The following is a 20,132-nucleotide window of genomic DNA, read 5'->3' on the forward strand; positions in this document are numbered from 1 at the left end:
ATGAAGGATGCAGTGTAGGAAAAAAGCAGGAGAAATAATTCAAAACAAAGAGGGAATTAAGTAAGTTTGCAATACTTCTACTGTACGTATTTCAGAGTCCGGCATTTCTTGGCACAGCATCTGGATTGCCTGGGTGCAGAGTTTTCCTTAAAACAAAATAAGCATGAAGGGCATACAGCTCTGCCTCTTGGGCCCCACGGCCACCCTGAGTGAACAGAGGGTGCATCCTAGCACCCTTGCAGCGGGTGATCAATAGTCATTGGTAAGTTGAAAGGCGTCTTTGAAGGCAGCAGTTCCCAACCCTTGGCCCCAGATATTGTGGGACTGTGACTCCCATCTCCCCCTGGCTCAATGGCCAAAGGGGAGCATGGGAGTTGCAGCCCAGCAGCGTCTGAGGACCCAAGTGTGAGAACCCCGGAACTATTCCTCATTGATCAGTCTCCGAGGCCCCTTCTTGTCCGCTCCTCCTTCTGCATTCCCCTCTTTTCCCCTGTGCTCTGTTCTCCATGATGCCCCGAGAGGGGATTCAGGGGGCTTGTCTAAAGGAAAACTTTGTAGAGAATTGTCGCGGGGATTCTAGTGATGATTTCAGTGTTTGGGTGGCTCTCTCTGCCCAGCCTCCCTCTGGTCAGCAACTCCGCTCGTGCTTTTGGGAGGCAGAGGGGCCGGCCAGGGACCCTCAGAACAGTGGCCAAGTGGCCCAATGAACGTAAAATGCAACTGTCCATTTGCAGGGACTGACAGTGCAAGGCAGAAGAGCTGCCACTGGTGTGGGTATGATGACGCTAAAGGCCCTGATACTTTAGATTAGGTTCCAGGTTCAGACACTGGTAGCATTTCCACACAGGGCTGGGAAGGTGCATGGAATATTGGAGAGCTGCTGCCAGTCAGTGTAGGCAGGACTGAGCAAGATGGGCCAAGGGTCTGACTCAGTACAAGGCAGCTTCCTCTGTTCCTGTCCTGCTGGCCTTTGAGTTGTTCTGGTAAGAACTATTCCTTTCACTATCCCTACAGCTGGACTAATTTTGGTCCAAATTGGTTAGGTGGTCCACAAGTTAGCTCACATATGCCTCAAACATTCATGCATCCGCCATCTTGAATCGGGGTGGATGACATCATTACAAACTACGCCATGGTGGTGTCTCTGTGTGTCCCTACAGCTGTACCCAATTTGGTTCATCTCGGTCCAGGCATTGCGAATCTGATGGGACGGGGACACACACACACACACACACACACACACACACACACCAACACACACACACACCCCCTCTCTCCAGGTGATCTCAAGGCTAAAAAGATCAAGAGCAGTTCCACCACCCCGTTTCTTCTGCTCCAGCCAGGAATCCCTGCAAGACTTGCATGAATTTAATTCAAGACCAAAATGGGCTACGTTGGGACACTCTGGGAGACTTGCCCGCCCAAGGCAGACCTTGATTCAGTGCTCGTTGCCTAGTAGGGCAGCCTCGTCCTTCCGGTGCAGGCTCATCCGCGAGGTGACTGGGGAAGCCGCCTGCTTCTTTCTCACAGGCCCCCCAAAGGCAGACCTTGATTCAGTGCTCGTTGCCTAGTAGGGCAGCCTCGTCCTTCCGGTGCAGGCTCATCCGCGAGGTGACTGGGGAAGCCGCCTGCTTCTTTCTCACAGGCCCCCCAATCTTGCTGAGACTGAAGGAACAAGCAATGCTGGGAATATCTTCCCTGCACCAAAATACTCCGAATTCTGTCTACATTCTGGAAGGCTGACTCAGACCCTCAGGCGGCAGCTTTAAAATTTATGGGATTGAAAATAAATACATTCTGTTGGAAGGGGAGAGTCACTTCTGCCCTCTCCTCCATTTTCAAGCATGAAATGTTGGGAAGAGGCCAGGATCAACAACCACCTAGATTCTTAATTTTAAAACATGTATTTATTTTTAAATCAATTTTACTATATTCATAGAAGCATGCAGGGTTGTTTAATGGAAAGCCCCCCTTGAACTCTAGAACGGGGTTCTCAAGTTGGGTCCCCAGTTGTTGCTGGACTACAACTTCCATCATCCCCCCCCATGGTCAAAGGGCATTTGAGAACCCTGGCTCTAGAGCGTAAGGGGGCTTTCCCTTTCAATGGCCACATATTTGTCTTTACATTTCTATCCCGCTCTTCCTCCAAGGTGCCCAGAGCAGTGTACAAAGTTATGTTCATCCTCACGACAACCTTGTGAGGTAGGTTAGTCTGAGACTGGCCCAGAGTCACCCAGTGACTCTGAATGGGGATTTAAACTTGGGTCTCCCTAGTCCTAGTCCAACATTCGAACCCAGGGCTACACAACTTCAGCTCTCAAGCTGTTTTAGGACTATAGTTCCCATCATCCCCAGCTGCATTCAGGGATTATGGGAGTTGTAGTCCAGCATCCGTAGGAAGGCTGAGGTTGTGCAGCCCTGCTCTAATCACCACACCGCCTGGTGTGTGCTGCCTGGAGTTGTATCTAACAACATCTGGGGAACCCTGTGCAGTTGAGAGAATAGCTGTTAGACCTCGCTCTTGCAAGGGACTGTTGCCAGAGGTGAACCCCAGCACAGCATCCCTCCAGTGGTGGTTGCTGCGGTCTGCCTTAGGCTCCTTTTGCGACTGCTGAGTAATCTTGGGGGCAGGGAACCAACTTGTTTGTTGTTTTTGTACGTAAAGTGCTTTGAGAACTTTCGTTAAAAGCTGCACGTAAATCAATATCCCTAGTAGTATGAACGGTGCCATTTCAGACTGCTGGGGGGTCGAATATTTCTCTCTCTCTCTCTGAAATCCCTGCTCAATAAAAGAGCATTTCATCATATGAACCCAGCCCCACCTGCTACCTGCATTTGCTCCAGCCAAGACTCAGGTTTAACCTCTTCCCCCCGCGCTTTGTGAGAATGAGGCTCGATTCCTCTGCCTCTCTCCTGTGAACTCACCGGTGTTTCTTCCCTGTAGCACACTGCCTGCCTTCCCAGGGCTGGGCCCCCTTCCATGGCCTGCTTGCCGCTGGGACCAGAGCAGACCTCTGTCTGGGCAACTTTGCAGCCAAGTGGCCTCCAGGAGCGTTTTTGGCCCCTGCAGTCAAATTTGCTTGCCCTTGTTGAGAGGAGAGTGGGGCCACCTGGCTGGCGTACATGCGATTGGGGTGGGGGGTTCCACTGATCATTCAGAGTGCTTCTTTTTCGCCCACCCCCAATGAGCAAAATGGCTAATGGGTCCCCAGCATCTGGTCTCCAGATGCTGTTGGACTACAGCTCCCATCCACCCCCATGCTATAATGGCAGAAGGACACTGGGGCAGGGGCTGATGGGAGTTGTGGTCCAGCACCTGGGGACTCCAGCTTGACAACTCCTGGCTAAGAAGAACAAACGGGCAGCTGTTCCTGAAGTCCCGTGTCTCATAATTAGCACAAGGGGTCCCTTCCGCTGTGGTCCGGGGCGTGCAGTTCAGGCTCTAGCAGCAGGGCTGGGAAATGTCTTGATTGCCCTGTTAGGATTCCTCTCTCTCTTTCCCGCTTTGTGCTGTTCTTGGACGGGGGTTTGCAACTTGACATTGCGAAAGGAGCCATTGTTCTTCCGATGCATGGGCAGGTGTGAAATGGAGAGCCACATCCTGTGTGCGGCTGAGAACTTGTCCGACCGGGTGGTGGTGCCAAGGGCTGCATCCAGGTAAAGCCGCAGGAGGAGGAAGGAAGCCCAGTGCCTGGGGAGGTTTCTCCTGAAGTGAGGAGGACACAGACGGAGAACCCAGAAGCCTGATGGCCAGGGGCTCCCAACCAGCTGGTGGACTACAACTCCCATCACCCCAGCCCACAGTGGCCCAAAGTGACGATGGGAGTTGTAGTCCAACACCCTGTTGGAGAACCCTTGCCTTAATGAATTGGGGCAAGGAATGTTGTCCGTTGCCTTTGTTGCCCTAAGCCTGTTTCCGCCTTTGTGTGACCTGATTTTCAAGAGGGAAGTCCGCTAAACTGGGCAGTCCTGAAGTCACAGAAATTTCTGCAGGCTTGGGCCACTGGCACAAAACTCCAAGTGACATCAGAAGGCCAGCTGCTGGCAACCTGTCCTCTATGGGAGAGCTAGTGGGCATCCTTGATGCTGCACCTGCCCGTAGCCACTTGCTTGAAGTGAGTAAGCATCTTCTCCTGGTGATCAGGGACGGAAATGCTTAAGCAAAGGTGCTGTGCACTTGCCTTTGCTCAAGGCAAGGTCCAGGTGGCCATAGGTCGTTGACACAGCTACGTGTGGGCTTGCAGGCCATAAAAGCCCTTGTAGGGTGGCAACCTCTTGTGGTGGTTTCCCAGGCTGCTTTCAGGATTGAGGACACGCCTTGTCTGAAATTATTCTTAAATGAAGTTTGACACCTGGAAATTCCTGGACAGTGCTAAATCTTCACGTTCCTACCAGCTGGAACAAGTTACACACATTCAAGAAAACCAATGTGAATCTCTTTAATTAGGTATGCCTTGTGCTCTGCTTAAAAAAAAAAGAGGGGGAAAAGGCTGTATCATTCTCTTTTCTTTTCTCCTGGAGGGTTATTTTACTTCCGTGCACTATTTGGAGTTTAGTGGAGATATCTTAAGAACCGAAAGAAACCTCTGCGGGATCAGATGAAAGAGTCTTCTAAGCCAAGGGTTCCCAAGGTTGGGTGCCCAGATAGTGTTGGACTAGAGCTCCTCCCACAGAAGCCTCTGGAGAGTCCACCAATAGCCCTGGAAGGCAAATAGTTCTGTAGCCATATCCGGCATATCCGGAGAGCTGCTTCCTCTGAAATGGAGATGGAGATGGCATTTCCACCGTGGTAGAGCTCTCTCCTCCTCCACATCTTCTGGCAGTGAATTCTTGTAAGGGACAAAGATAAGCGCTGGGGGTCGTGGAGAATTATGGGAAGAGTGGAAGAGGCCTGTAGGACAGGGATGGGGCATAGCTCAGTGGGCAGCAGTTCCAGGTACGAATATCCGGATACGGTGAATATTTATGGACTGCTCTTGAAGTTCCCAAAGCGGTTTACATATAGACATAAATAAACAAAATGACTCCCTGTCCCCCAAAAGGCTCACAGTCTAAAAAAGAAACGTAAGAAAGACACCAGCAACAGCCACTGGAGAGATGCAGTTCTGGGGATGGATAGGGCCAGTTGCTCTTCTATGCAGAAGGCTCCAAGTTCCCTTGCTGGCAGCATCTGCAAAGTAGGGCTGGGAGAGACTCCTTCCTGTAACCTTGGAGAAGCTGCTGCCAGTCAGTGTAGACAGTATGAAGCAAGATAGGAATCTAGGAACATAGGAAGCTCGCTCAGGAACATAGGAAGCTCAGTATGAAGCAAGATAGGAATCTAGGAACATAGGAAGCTCGCTCAGGATTGTCTGCACAGGCTGGCAGTGGTGTCTCCTAGGCAGCAGGCAGGAGTCTCTCCCAGCCCTATCTTGGAGATGCTGCCAGCAAGGGAACTTGGAGCCTTCTGCATGCAGATGCTCTTCCCAGAGCGGGCCCCATCCCCTAAGGGGAATATTTTGTAGTGCTCACAGGTAGTCTCCCATTCAAATGCAAACCAGGGTGGACCCTGCTTACAAAGTGGGCAATTCATGCTTAGAGCCAAGAGCAGCTCTCCTCCAGTAAGAACATAATAGCCCTGCTGGATCAGGCCCTGCAAGGAGGCCCATTGAGTCCAGCATCCTGTTTCCCACAGTGGCCCACCAGATGCCGCTGGAAGCCACAGGCAGGAGTTGAAAGGGGCCTGCCCTCTCTCCTGCGGTTGCTCCCCTGCAACTGGTATTGAGATACATCGTGTCTCTGAGGCTAGAGGTGGCCTGTAACCCTCTGATTAGTAGCCATTGATAGACCTCTCCTCCATGAAGTGATCCAAGCCCCTCTTAAAGCCCGTGCAGGAGGTCTCGGGTCCATTCCCTGGCATCTCCAGGTACGGCTGGGAAAGACTTCTGCCTGAAACCTTGGAGGGCTGCTTTCAGTCAAAGCAGCTGATCCTGAGCTCGATGGTCCAAGGGTCCGACTCAGTAGAAAGCGGCTTCCTAAGTACCTTTCTGGCCCTCAGCTGAGCTGCTCAGGAACGCCAATGCAGAGCTCTGGTGACTAAGGTGGCAGGCTTAGAAATAGGGCCGTTTGGGGGAAGGACCAGAGCTCAGTGGAAGAGCATCTGCTTGCATGCAGAAGGTCCCAGGTTCAAACCCTGGCTTATACCGGCAGGTCTGAGCCCCTCGAGAGCTGCTGGCAACCAGAGTGTGCAGAGAGTGTGGCGCTAAATGGACCCCGGTCTGGTTCTGCATAAAGCAGTTTCCTATGTAAGCTAAAGTCTATGAGGGCAGGCTTCTATGGACTAGGAACTGATGGTGTTGAGGTTTCACTCTGATTACAGGAATCCCCACCCAGACAATTTCTGTTTGTGTGTGTGCGTATGCAGTCTGGGCGAAAGCCACCTCATATTTCTAGGTGTTTCCATAAAGCCATGTGGACTAGAAACTCTGGTATACCTGAAAGTTGAGCTCCTCGGGACTCTGCCCAGTGTTTGTTCCTCCCCACGGGGTGGCATGCTCCTCTGTTCCGTGGCACAGCTGAGGATTCCCAAACCACAGCTAGCGACCCCCTTCTCTTTTGTTTCAGGAGTGTGGGATGCACAAGCCCCACCCCCTTGACCGGCCAGATTATCGTGGATTTGAATTCTTTCTGTGGCAAACGTGTAGCAGCCAATGGTTGCATGGTGGCTGGGGGGACGTAGGTCTTTGGCTCCGTTTCAGACATTTGGGATGTCGAGAGGCACTCAGAGGAGACGACGCTTGTTCTGACTTGTTTTTGAGATAACTGCCTTTATCCCAGGCTGTGTGAATTCCTCTGAGGCAAAAAGATCAGCTGCGATGGTTCTACCCAGCTCCTTGTTTCCCTTTGCTGGGCTTCGTTTCCCCTCTTGAGGGGTGGCAGTTCTAATTCATGCAGACTAACGTTCCCAGGCACAGACCAGACCCAGACCCCTTTGCCTTAGCAAGGGGGCTGCATCATGTGTCCTCTGGCCATGCAAACCAGAGGCAAAGCATCCGCCTTGTCCCGGCTTCCCTCCCTGGCAACATCTCCAGGTAGGGCTGAGAGAGACTCCTGCCTGCAACGATGGAGAAGCCACTGCCGGTCAGAGCAGACCAGGGCTCCCCAACTCTGGCCTGCTTGGACTCTTGCTCCCATCCCAACATCCTTGACTATTGGCCACCGTGACTGGGGATGATAGGACTTGTAGTCCAACGGCCGCTGGAGGGCCGAAGTTGTGCCGCCCTGTGTTAGATGGGCCAAGGGTCGGTCACGGTATGTTCTGGGCTGCTGGAGGTTCCCATCAGGGTCCCCTCGAAGGTGTGCCTTTTCGCTGTCCACTCAGTTAATTCTAGATCCCGCTCAGGTTGAATCAGGAAGGTCCCCACTCTGAAGTGTGGGGAAAGTTTTCCCAAAGCCCCAAAAAGGCACAGCCCTGCCCCAAGGAGCATACACTCTAGCAGTCGACAGTTGGGGAGATAACAAAAGAGGGAAAGACGAGACAAAACAAGGCTGGAGTCATTCCTGTGATGGAAACGCCTGCTCCTGAGGAGGGTCTGGATCATCCCTGGATTGCAGCTGCAGAACCAGCGCCTGGCAGTTCTTCTGGGTTGCTTCATGCAGTGTGCAAGTGTGTGGTCCCATATGCGTTGTGCAAAGCGCCGGAGTGAATCCTGGTTCCATTTCCTCCCCCCTCTCTCTTCCTGCACTTTCCCAATGGCTGCAGCAGGTTCGCTCTTGCCTTCTGCTGGCCGTTGTCTGGGTGTAGATGCCGAACAAGTTCCTGCAAGCCGTGCGTGCTGAGGGCCATGGCAGAGCCTGGGAAAAAGGGCCGTGTTTAAGTGAGCCAGAGGGACGCCTGAGCCCGCCCGCCCGCCCTCCGTCCCTCCCTCCCCCCTCCAGAAATAGTCTTTGATGTGGGCCAGATTCTAGCGGCTTCTGTGATTGTTGGCGGAGGAGTGAAGAGCCCAAGAAGCCGACAGAGGCCCTGCAGAAGAAGCCATTGCACCGGGATGTGAAGGGAGGGCTCCTCTGTTGTCACAAGGGGGAGAGAGAAACTCCTCTTTCCTCGCCTCCCTTGCCCGGGGGTTGGGTATTAGAGGCTGTGGGGCAGACTCAGCCCCATCACTTCTGATTAAGGTTCAGACATACGGGGGCAATTTCACAGGCAGGCTTCAGGGGGAGGGAGACGTGTCTGGAAAAGAAGAGTGAGGCATCTGCTACCTGCTGCTGTCTCGTACCTTGGGCAGGTGTGGAGGGTGTGGTGGAGCCCGTCGCAGCACCCTGGGGCTCAGCCCTGCCCCACAGCATGGCCCTCTCCTCTCAATGGCTGCACTCAGAAGCAAGGAGTCTGCCACTACGCCGTTTGGCTTCCGTTCCCGTTCTCTCTTCAGTAATTTCTTCTACTGTTCCTGTTCAGACATTAACTTTGAAAGGGGCTTGGGTCAATGGCTTGGACACTTTGAACCGGTTTGGACAAAATCCATGCTGAATCCTGTCAAACCCCTTTGGGGTTCAGTTCCACGCCACTGGGGGGGAACCTCTCTGAACTGTGGTGGGTTGTCTTTTTTGGTAGGAGGAGTTGGGTTTGACTTGGCTCCCTACTCAGGAGTGGTGGGCTCATTTCCCTGGCCCCAAGTCCAGCTCTGCCAAGGTGGACATATGTGGGTGGACTCCAGGGATGAAGCGAAGCATCTCGGGACCACTTCTGCCCAGTTGCCGCAGAGGGAGAGGCCTCCTTGGCTGGCCTGGCAAGGACCAGTCTGACGTTGTAAGGAAGCCTAAACACACCTGCATCTCAGCTAACTGCCTCTGCTTCCCCGCTGGCCTGCCGCATGGCTTCCTGTTCCTTGTGTGTGTCTCTTTATATTGTCAGCTCCTTGGGACAGGAAACAAGAGCTTTCATTCTGTATAAGAATGCCATGCGTATGGATGACGCTGGGGACTTGCTTAATGTGGCCTAGGAAGCTGCCATATACAGAGTCAGGCCCTTGGTCTGCCTAGCTCAGTACTGTCTACACTGACTGGCAGTGGTTCTCCAAGGTTTCAGGTTGAGGGGTCTTTTCCAGCCCATCCTGGAGATGCTGCCAGGGACTGCCTGCATGAAAAGCAGCTGCCCCATCCCTGTGTGTGTGTGTGTGTGTGTGTGTGTGTGTGGTTGTGTGTGTCTAGGGTGAGGTGAGTCTGTGGCGAAGAACAGCAGCAGGCAGAGGGAAGAAGGTATTGACTCCTCACTTATACATGTTCCGCTTTCTGGTGGCCTGAGGGCATTTATTGCATGCCACCGAGAGTCAGCTAAGAGGAGATTTACAAACTAGAATTAAAGACAGTTGTAGATAAGCCAATGGCTGGTCTGTTTTCCCAGACTATGGGAAACGCCTCTATCTATCTAGCAGCAATATAGGAAGATGTGGAAAGGCATCATCTCAGACTGCGTGGGAGGAGGCCATGGTGAACCCCTCCTGCATTCTACCCAAGACAACCACAGGGCTCTGTGGGTGCCAGGAGTCGACACCGATGGCACACTTTACCTTTACATGTTGGTCATTTAACCAGTACTGAAATGAAACGGGAAGGGCTTGCCCTGGTGGTCTGCCTCACCCCAAGGGGCGTGGCAAGCGGTGTGTTAATGATCGTAGCCCATCTCTGGCCACCATTTGAATAAAATGTCTTGGGCATGGTTTCTTAAACATCAAGCAGTCTTTGGGATATAAAAAATGTAAAATCCTTGAATAGTTTTGGAAGTGGAGTACCTCAGCGGATTCAAGACCTCGCTGGGCACGTACATGGAAGGGAGTTCTTTCCGCCCGTCAGTCTGGGGTTTTCTCCCTTCTGGCAGGGAGGATTCCCTTCTGCCTGTCAAAGGGGAAAGGAGCAGAAACATGCAGCACTAAGGAACCACAATATCCACTTCCTTAAAAATGTATAGGAAATGAAAACAGTCCTGATGCACTTTTCTGTATCTTGAAACAGTTAATGGTCTTTCTTTCCACAGTTGTGGTAGGGAGACTACACCAGAGAACATGCACCTTTTCTCCAGTGATGTGAATTTTCTGGAAATCAGGTGGTTTTCTGATGCTCCTAAATGGGATCTGATTTAGCACTTTTGGATTTTGTGTACTTGCGTTTTAGATTTTCCCCTCTGCCTGTTTATAAACAAGACTGTGCAAAAGAGAGGGAGAGCTCGATTAATCCCCATCTTTCCCAGAAAGAGTCACCTGAATAGGAAAGGGGGGCAGATGATGAGAATTAAAATCGGTATTGCACTCTCATTAATTGATGCCTTCTTTCTAAGATGCTCTAACATAACATTTATTCAGTCATTGCCAGTTCCCCGTTTTCTTTCTCTCTTTAGCAGCGTGCAAGTTAAGGGTCTAACAGTGCAATATTTTTCACAGGGAGACGATTACGAGGCAAAGCCTTCTACAATGTCAATGGAAAAGTCTATTGCGAAGAAGACTTCCTAGTAAGTAAGATATTTAGAGCATTTTGTGTCTTATGGCTTGGGATGTGTATAATGAAAACAGGTTATATTTCTATGGACTGCAAGGATGTGTCTAGCGGGCAAGTCACAAGAGCAAGTTTGGTTGATTTGAGACTGTGAGTGTCATGACGGAGGAGAAAAAGGGTTTCTCAGCCCTAGAGGTGGTTCTCAGGACGGCTGGGGTTGGGCAGGGCTTTTCAAGGACGTTGGGGCTGGGGAGGATCATACCTACCTTCCCTCCCACTATCTCCTCCTCTTTGGCAGTTGCCCGACTTGAGATTGGGAGGAGGAAGGTCCTCACACAGTGCACTGCATGGGCAGTGGAGAGGCAGCCTGCTGAAATGCAACAAGGCCACTTGCTCTAGCTGTGCTGCAGTCTGTGCTATGCTGCAGCATCGCTCCCAGCAGCTGTTTTTGAACCTCCAGTGGTGCACACGACCCGGCAGTGAGGCAAGAGGTGTGTGCACACCCTCCTACCTCACTTCTAGCCCGGCTTTCAAACCTGAGCTGCCTAGCAAAGGACCTCTGGGATTGGGAGCGATCTCATTCGTTCTCATGACCGGCCCTATCTAGGTAGGGCTGGTCATGAGAACAATCTCCTGTTCTGAGCAGCAGCTCTTCAGAATGGGTACAAGGTGTATGCATGGCAAAATCCAAGCTGGAGGTGCACTGGGTGCCCTACCTGCCGCCATCTTGAACTTTTCTGCAAAGATGCGCTCTATAGACATGTATGGCCCAATATGTGGCTGGGGCATGGTGGAAGTTGTAGTCCAGGTTTGAGAACCCCTGGGCTGGAACATTTGCCCAACACCTTCACAGGCCTGTTGTACGGAAGGGGAAATACTGTATGACATAGTTTTGATGATGGGGGTGGGTGGGGGAAAGCAACACGATAAAAGGTGAGTTCCTGTCTTTGTTGGGGGCGGGTTGGGGGCAGAGAGGAACTGCAGCAGATAAAAGGGAAAAACCGCTCTCTGCTCTCCACTGCTTATCAACCCAACTTTTAATTTCTGTAGGAAAAATTCCCCTGGCCCCAACTGATGCCTGGGGTTGGTGGGTAGCGAATTTCATAGACTGTTATGAAAGCCACAAAGGGCACTCCAACAGTTCTGCATGTCAAACTTGGAGCAATCACTCCTGAGCTCCAACCTTTCATGTGTCGATGGATACTCTAGGGTTGTCTGTTCTTGTACGTAGTTTCTCAAAGATACAGAAGTTGCCTCAAAAACTTTGCCAAAAGGAGGGGAATTTATGTGTTGGCCTCCTCAAGCCCACACTTCTGAGAGTATAGTTCTGGCATTGCATTGACTGCCAGGATGCTTCTGGGCAAAATACAAAATGCTGGTAATTATTGTTTCTATAAAGCCCTAAGTGGCTTGGGTCCAGGCTGTTTAAGAGAGTGTTCTAGATTATTTCCACTGCTTATTAAGGTCTTCTGGAGAGGTCCACATGCAGTTGCCACCAGATCAACTGGCAGCAACTCAGGATCGGACCTTCTCCTTGACCTTTGGAACACCCTCCCAGCCAAGAGCTTAGGTTTGCCCTCTTTGCTGGCATTTGAGAGAGCTTTGAAAGTACACCATTTTAACCAGGTCCTGTAATGGCTTTTTAAAACTGTTTTCAATTGGTTCTGTTTTTTTATCTGGTTTGCTTTCATTGCTTTGTAAACTGCCCGGAGATTTTTGATCAGGCAGTATAATAAATAACTAAAAGGAAGGAAAACGAAGAATTTTGAAATCCACGAAACATGAAGGTGTGCGAGATATATGGTGCCAACTCACAATAAAGAGGGCTTTGGCACCCCAAGTGGCTGTGTTGCGTGGTCTGAGAGGTCGAACTCTGTAAGGAATTCTGGGGCGTGCGCTGTGGCTTATGCACTGCATAATTGGTACCTCTAAAAATATTGTTGCCCATTGTAACTTCTTGTGGTGGTTGGGCAGTCAGGTCAATGCTGGCATTGAACAAGGGGGCTGTTCTTTCAGTAGGACGTTCTAAAAGGCCAGCTGCTTTTGGCTCACATAAATAATCCCAGTCAGACATTCCTGCTTCATTTTGTTGATAAATTGCAGCATAATTAGAGGCAAAGGAAAGATGGCTTGCTATTTTTGACCAGGAACAACTTGGGCCATATCCACCCGCTTGTCTCTAAATACCATGGTAAAGAAAAGCCAAATAAATAATTGTTGTTGCTGGCAAAAGAATTAGAAGACATTTTCCACGGATCTAGTACAGATGCAGGCAGCGTGTCCACCAGTGAGGGCCACGGCGGAAATGGGGCGTGAGTTGGAGGGCAGAAGTTGGTTTTTGTTGCAGGCAGAATGCAAGCTGCATCTCATTTACATGTGAGCCCAGCAGAGACCAGACCTGGCTGCCAGTTGAGAGATCAGTTTCATAACTTAAGTACATGTTGAGTGAAGTAAGACTTTCTTTTCGTCTGTCCTAAATGTTATTTTATTATTTATTTTATTTTTTACATTTTATATCCCGCTCTTCCTCCAAGGAGCCCAGAGCGGTGTACTACATATGAGTTTCTCTTTCACAACAACCCTGTGAAGTAGGTTAGGCTGAGAGAGAAGTGACTGGCCCAGAGTCACCCAGCAAATATCATGAGGCTGAATGGGGATTTGAACTCGGGTCTCCCCGGTCCGAGTCCAGCACTCTAACCACTACACCACACATGCATTGCTGTCGACTTCATTGGATGACCCCAAATTCTAATATTTTGTTTTAATTTAAAACATTTATATAATGGCAAAAATCTGTGCAGTTTACACAATTCGGATGCAAGGCACAATAATTAAAACAAGCAAATAGTTAAAAAGCAATACAAACATTTTAAAACAATATAAACAAACCAACAGCCACCTATTGGCATAGCGCGGGAAATGACTTGCCTAGCACGCCTGAGTTTGCTGGTTCAAATCCCAGCTGGTATGATTCCCAGACTATGGGAAAAAACCTATATCAGGCAGCAGCAACATAGGAAGATGCTGAAAGGCATCATCTCATCCTGCGCGGGAGATGGCAATGGTCAACCCCTCCTGTATTCTACCCAAGAAAACCACAGGGCTCTGTGGCCACCAGGAGTTTACACCGACTCAAGGGCACACTTTACCTTTACCTTTAAACAGACCAACAGCCTGGATAAACAGGTGTGTCTTGAGGGTCTTTCTGAAGGTTGCCAGGGATGCTGGAGCTCTGAGTCCAGCTGGAATCAGTCTCAGCGTGGCTATAAAGAAGGCCCGGCCCTCTGGCTTGCCACCTGAGGAGCTGGCAGAAACAGTAGGCAGACCTCCACAGCCGAGCCTAGCAAGCAGTCAGGGTCATGAAGAAAAAGGCACTGCGGTCCCCAGCAGTTTAGGGCTTTGTAAGTCATTACCAGCATACTCTTTTTCTCCCGGAAATATAGCAGCAGCCTGTGTAATTCTTTTAAAGATGGGAATAACATGGTCTCTTTGGGCTGCTCTGGAGACCAATTTGGCTGCCGCATTCTGCACCAATGGCCATTTCTGGAGTGTGTTGTACAAGGGCTGTCCAGCAGAGAGTGCCTTGCAGTGGTCGGGCCTGGAGGTCACCAGCCTGTGTGCTGCGGCTTCAAGGCTGCTGCTTTCCTCCAGAAATGGGTGCAGCTGGTGTATCAGCCGGAGCGACTAAAAAGTGCTCCTGGCCACTGCCTTCACCTGAGAAACCAGGGAGCGTTTGGGATCCAGAACAGGCAGATCTAAACCATCTTTTGGGTCCTGATCCCTGACCCCCGCCCACAATCAGTACCTCCGTCTTATTGACAGAGGAAACACACACACAATTTAGAAAGCTCTTTCATGTCTCCCTTTCGTCCCCTTTCCCTAAACGGAATGCTCCCAACAGTGTATCCTTTCCTCATAAGGAGGATGTTCCAGCCCACAGATCATTTTGGTTGCCCTCTTCTCCACTTTCCCTAGCTCTAAAATATCCTTTCTGAGATGCAGTGGCCGGAACTGTACACAGGTATTCCAAGGCCTGGTCTCTAGCTAAGGCCTCAAAGTCCTATCCTAATCTCTGTGCTTTTTATTTTATTTTTAAGCTATGTTTTTAATGATGTTCCTGTTATGCTGTGCACCAACTTTAGATCTTTTAACAAAAGGCAGCCTAGAGGTTGAATGAAGAAATGTTTTTTTTAAAATATGGCATACTGTAGATCTTATAAAAAGGCACTACCAGATTGTCCAGTTTATTTTTTATATCTTTCCTACAGGCAGGAGTTGAGGGCATGCCCTCTCTCCTGCTGTTACTCCTCTGCAACTGCTACTCAGAGGCATCCGAGAACTGGGGATCTGAGGTAGGGAACGCCTGCCTACTCTAGAGCATGCTGCAAATAGCCTTTTTGAAAAGTGGTGCTAAGACTTTTCTCTCACGATAAATCGTTTCCTAAATTGATTTTGGGTATACAGCTATTTAAATGTGCATGCAGTAACGCGGAGGTTTAGAGGTAATGGTGCTCAGATCACCGTTGCATCCTTATGGCTCTAAGATGCATATATTAAAATTGTATGTCCCAGGGGCGTAGCAAGGCTGGAGTGGGCCCAGGGACAAGATTTTAAAATGCCCCCCCTCACTGAAGCTCAGCTCATGAAGTAAAGAAATCTTAAATGAGGCTGAATAGTGGTAACAAAAAGCATATATTATTATTATTATTATTACATTTATATCCCGCTCTTCCTCCAAGGAGCCCAGATACTACATACTTGAGTTTCTCTTTTTCACAACAACCCTGTGAAGTAGGTGAGGCTGAGAGAGAAGTGACTGGCCCAGAGTCACCCAGCTAGTTTCATGGCTGAATGGGGAGTTGAACTCGGGTCTCCCCGGTCCTAGTCCAGCACTCTAACCACTACACCACACTGGCTCTCCTGTGGCGCGCGCGCGCACACACACACACACACACACACACACACACACAAAACCTATGTGCCACAATAGAACATCATCCTAATTTTTTTTTAAGGTTTATGTAAACTGTGGAAGATGCCAGTCATTTAATGGTACTAGAGAAAGACATGCTGTTCTGGTAGCTCCAGGTCTTAACACTCACATCAATTTCGGAGGATGAATACAACTGAAGGAAGCCTGGGCGGGTGCGTGGCTGGGGGAGTCAGTCATGTGACTTGCCTCGGGGGGGGCACAAGCCAGTGGGCCCCCAGACAACTGCCTCCCCTGGCCCTATGATAGTTACGCCCCGGTATGGCCTCCTCTGCCCTCTTGACTGCGTGCATTCCGTGCACCACAGCGTCCTGTATCATGAGCAGCTCTTTCAGAGGGTAGAAAGGTGGAGGGGCAAGAGGAGAGGACTGTTGTACAAATGGAAAACCAAAGGCAACGGAAAGAGCGAGGACCGGGATGGGAGGCAGACTGCAGAGCCAGCTGCCTTCCTGTTCTTTCTTAGACTTTCCCTTCCTTGCGCCTTTGGGGCAAAACTGGGAGGTCGGCCCTCTCAAAGGCTTTGAAGCAGCAAAAGGGAATTTCCAGTCACAGCCAGGGGAGCGTGTGGGCGACTTACGCAGCGTTGCATCGGCAGCTGTGGGTGAGAGCGGCTTCGTGACTCTTCCTTAAGGAATGTGCTGGGCACCAGGCAGGGGAACACGTAGGTGAGCAGAGGCCTGTCTCCAGCCTGTTCCTGTAGCTCTGAGTGGCTTTCCGTCAAAACAAAGCAAAAACACAAGGTGGGTCGTCCTTGGGTTGGGAAGCAGATGCACTGAGAGGGCCTGCCCTCTGGGATGTCCTCCCACCTGTCCCTTTACCACATGGGGGGCCCTATCCCCCCCCAATATATAGATAATTAAACTATGGAGTTCTCTGCTACAGGATGCGGTGATGGCCACCAGCCTGGATGGCTTTAAAAGGAGCTTGCACAAATTCCTGGAGGACAGGCCTAGCAGTGGCTACTAGTCTGGTGGCTGTGGGCCACCTCCAGCTTCAGAGGCAAGATGCCTCTGAATACCAGTTGCAGGGGAGTAACAGCAAGATAGAGGGGCATGCACACACCTCTTGCCTGTGGGCTTCTCAGAGGCATCTGGTGGGCCACTGTGGGAAACAGGATGCTGGACTAGGTAGGTCTTGGGCCTGATCCAGCAGGGCTGCTCTTACATTCATCTGGATGGTCCCTCTACACATGTTCCAAATACTTATTTAAGCAACTATTTGGAGTGCGTGTAGAGTGGCACGGCCACTGGGATGAACACCCCCCCATGCAAAAATGAGACATCCACACAGGATATCCTGATGGTCATGCTCTAAGCACATGCGTGGGTGAAGATGCTATCATCCAAACTGACCCAATGAAAAGCAAGAAGAGCAGATACCTCATATAAATATCTCCACAATCATGAAGGCAAGTTATAGCTTTAAAGAAGCCGTGTTTTAAAAATGAAATGACCTGCTGCATTTCCTGAGGGTGAGCAGGCTTGGGCTCAGTTTGGTCTTGCTGTGCGTAGAATTCCACCATGTTGGGGCCACAGGAAAGGAGGCCCTGCATATGCAATGGCAAGTTCACATGTTGCACAGGAGGAATATTAAGCAAGGTGGTGACTTCTGCAGATCTCCTGGGGCAAGAAGGATGCCCCCTGCAACAGGGGAGAAGCACTACTACAATGTTTCAGATTTAATCAGTGCAATATAGTGCAATGATGTCGTATATCTGGCATAAAAAGGTTGCTGTTTTTTCGGGTTGTTTGTTTCCGTGAGACGGCTCTCCCTGCTGTTTATGTTTGAATGCGATTTGCCTGAATGGGAGCATTTTGCTGCTGTTGAGCAGCTAGCCTGGAAAGTGCCTTGGCCATCTCAAAGAGCTCACAATCTAAAAAGAAACACAAGGTAATCATCTGCAACAGCCACAGGAGGGATACCGTGCCAGGTTGTTTAGGAACAGTTCCTCTCAGAGTCCTGCACTATTTTTATCTGCCATTTCAAAAGCAAACATCTTAAAAGGTCAATTAAATTGTAATGTCTGAGAAGCGTACTTTGACAGGAGAGTCATTGTGGGGCAAGCTTGCTGAATCTGATCCTGAGGTATATCTCTCCCAAGATATATTCCAATTTGGATCTTTGTGCACAGATGCAACTTGCCGAATAAATTCCTGGAAATGTGTAGCACAGAGAAGAAGGTTCCTGCTTCCCATTCTCAGGTTCACAGTTTTGTTTCCTGACAAAAAGGTTTCAGAGGAAACTTTTGTTTCCTCTGAAACCTGGAATATCTCTAAATAAGGGGGATCTCTTAAAATAAGAAATATCTCATTAACCAAGGAGTATCCAGCATACTGAGATTAGAACTATTTAAAGATTAGATATTCTGAGGAGATTTGGGATGCAAAATTTTTAATTATGTTGAGCGCTTTCAGTAGTTGCATCTGCCTGCGTTTGAGGGGTTCACGTTACTTCTGTGTGGTTCTCAGTTATCTCTGCAAAGTTATGAACATCTCAGATAATTAAAAATAATGATTATATACTAGTGAATGTCTTTCTGTGTTCTGTATTTCCATACTATGACTCTCGTTTATATTTATACTCTTTTAAAGGAGCAGCCTGTCTTCTCTAAACCTTAAGACAGGGGTCGCCAGATGTTGTTGGACTACAATTACCATCATCCCTAGCCACAATACCCAGAAGTCATGGGAACTGTAGTCCAACCGCATCTGGGGACCTTCAGCTGGCCAAGAAGGAAGCTCTGGGGAATATTTGCAAGGAGGGTCTTATCCTGATGGGGCGCCTGTTTACAAGAAGGGGGAAACGGGCACATGAAGTGAGCAAAAAGGCTGCCTGAACTTGGCAGCAGTTCCTCTTTCCTCCAGTGGGTCATCTCATTTTGCATGTTGGGCAGAAAAATTCCCCAAACTGGAGATAATCGTGCGGGACGGAAGGCTCGTTCGCTTAAACAGCTCAACAAGACACGGTCTGTTTTATATCGGGGCTGCCCAACTCCAGCCCTCCAGCTGCTGCTGGACTACAACTCCCATCATCTCTGACTACCGGCCACTGTGGCTGGAGATGATGAAATGTTGGGAGTTTTAATCCAGCAGCAGCAGTGTGCTTTCCAGGCTAGCTGCTCAACAGCAGCAAAATGTTTCCGTTCAGGCAAGTCGCATTTGAAATGTAAACAGCAGGGGGAGCAGTCTCGGGGAAACTAACAACCCCCCAAAACAGCAACTTCTTTACACTGGATAGTACGACATCCTAGCTCTGTAATGCAGCAATTAATTTCGAGACAAGGCATTGGCAATGTGAATGGCACCCTGCTGTCCGTGCAGGGACTGCGGTGTCACGACACAGGATTTGTGGGTGCACACTTCTGAGATGCGACGTGACCCCGTTGCAGGGTCTAATCTGGAAAGCGCCCTGGAGGGCCGGAGTCATGCAGCCCTGGTTTATATTCTCGAGAGTAAAAGCTCACTAGGGATGACTGACTGAGTGTGAGGCATTGATGCTGTGCAGGCATATTTCACAAAACTCATGAGCAATGCTGGAAATTTTCCGTACTCCCATGAGCGGTCTCTCCCCAACAGCGAGAGAAGCCGAGAAGGACCCGTGCTCTGTCCTTGCGTGTCCCTCCTCCACTACGCCCCTGGTGATGTCTGTCTCATTGGGACTGTTTGGAGCCTCACCAAGCCACCCCCATGTAGACTTCTCAGAAGGGGGTCCACACGTGCATTCCAGTGTGGGGAACAAACGGGGTTGTGTTTGCCTAGAAACCGTTCTGTGATTTAACATAGAAATGCCTGGCGCTGCATACTAAGGAATGGCTAATTTCATGCTTAGCGCAGGGCGCGTGGAACTGTGTTTTGGTCTTGGGTCTAGACCTTCTAGTTCAGGCAAAGAGCCCAGGGCCACCTTGGCAAGAGTCTGTGCTAACCAAAGTTACCCAGAGCACTTGCGGGCTGAAATCTGGGGCTACGATAAATCAATCCACAACTTCAAGGTTGAACATTTCACCTTCTCACAGTCTGTGTCTGGTGCTCTCCAAAGGGAAGCCAGTGGTGATAGTTGGGGAATTCCATGTAACCAATTCCATGTAACAGTTTATGCAGGAAATCTGGAGAAAGGAAGTCTTCCTATTAAACTGTATCTGATTCACAAGCAGGCAAGCAGCAGGTTCTTTTGGTATGTTCTGGATTCAGCAGCAGCAGGCTGTGTTTTGTGCATGTTTTGACTGGTATTTTGATGACCTTGTGTTCTCTATTTCAGATAAAATCTTTATTGGATTCTGCTTTTAATCCTTTTTTTTTTTTTTTAAAGCTCTGCAAATGTAGGATGTATTCTTAAAACTCTCAGCTTAAACTGAAGGTTTTTGGATAAATGAACTACAGGCTTTTTAAAAACAAAAGTCTAGGCACTGTGGGGAAAGGAATTTTTATAGTGCCTCTTACCTATGCTGCCTAAGTGGAGCCTCCATATTCATGGGCAGTATATCACTGATGTAGAAATGTTACCAAGCAGTTTGACACCTTGTGTCCCCTTGCAAGCTCCCTGCCATCTTGTTGCCGCCTCGTGTCCCCTCCTAAGATCATTTGCCCCCTCACCCCACCTTGGATGTCCACACAAGGCCCCCTCCTCAGCTCCCTGCTGCCTTACTGGAGGGAGGGGAAAATCCCATAAAAGGAAGGGGGGG

At 49.8% G+C, this 20,132-nt stretch overlaps 1 protein-coding gene across 2 annotated transcripts in view; it reads left to right on the plus strand.

Annotated features, from left to right (window-relative positions):
- WTIP (WT1 interacting protein) overlaps nucleotides 1–20,132 on the plus strand; it is a 57,033-nt gene that overhangs the window by 28,569 nt on the left and 8,332 nt on the right. For both annotated transcript variants that reach the window (XM_053270473.1, XM_053270474.1), the window contains one exon: nucleotides 10,413–10,480. In XM_053270473.1, coding sequence (XP_053126448.1) covers nucleotides 10,413–10,480 — 68 coding nt within the window. The remainder of the gene's footprint in view (nucleotides 1–10,412; nucleotides 10,481–20,132) is intronic.

The sequence above is a fragment of the Hemicordylus capensis genome, chromosome 9, assembly GCF_027244095.1.
Source record: "Hemicordylus capensis ecotype Gifberg chromosome 9, rHemCap1.1.pri, whole genome shotgun sequence".
NCBI lineage: Eukaryota > Metazoa > Chordata > Lepidosauria > Squamata > Cordylidae > Hemicordylus > Hemicordylus capensis.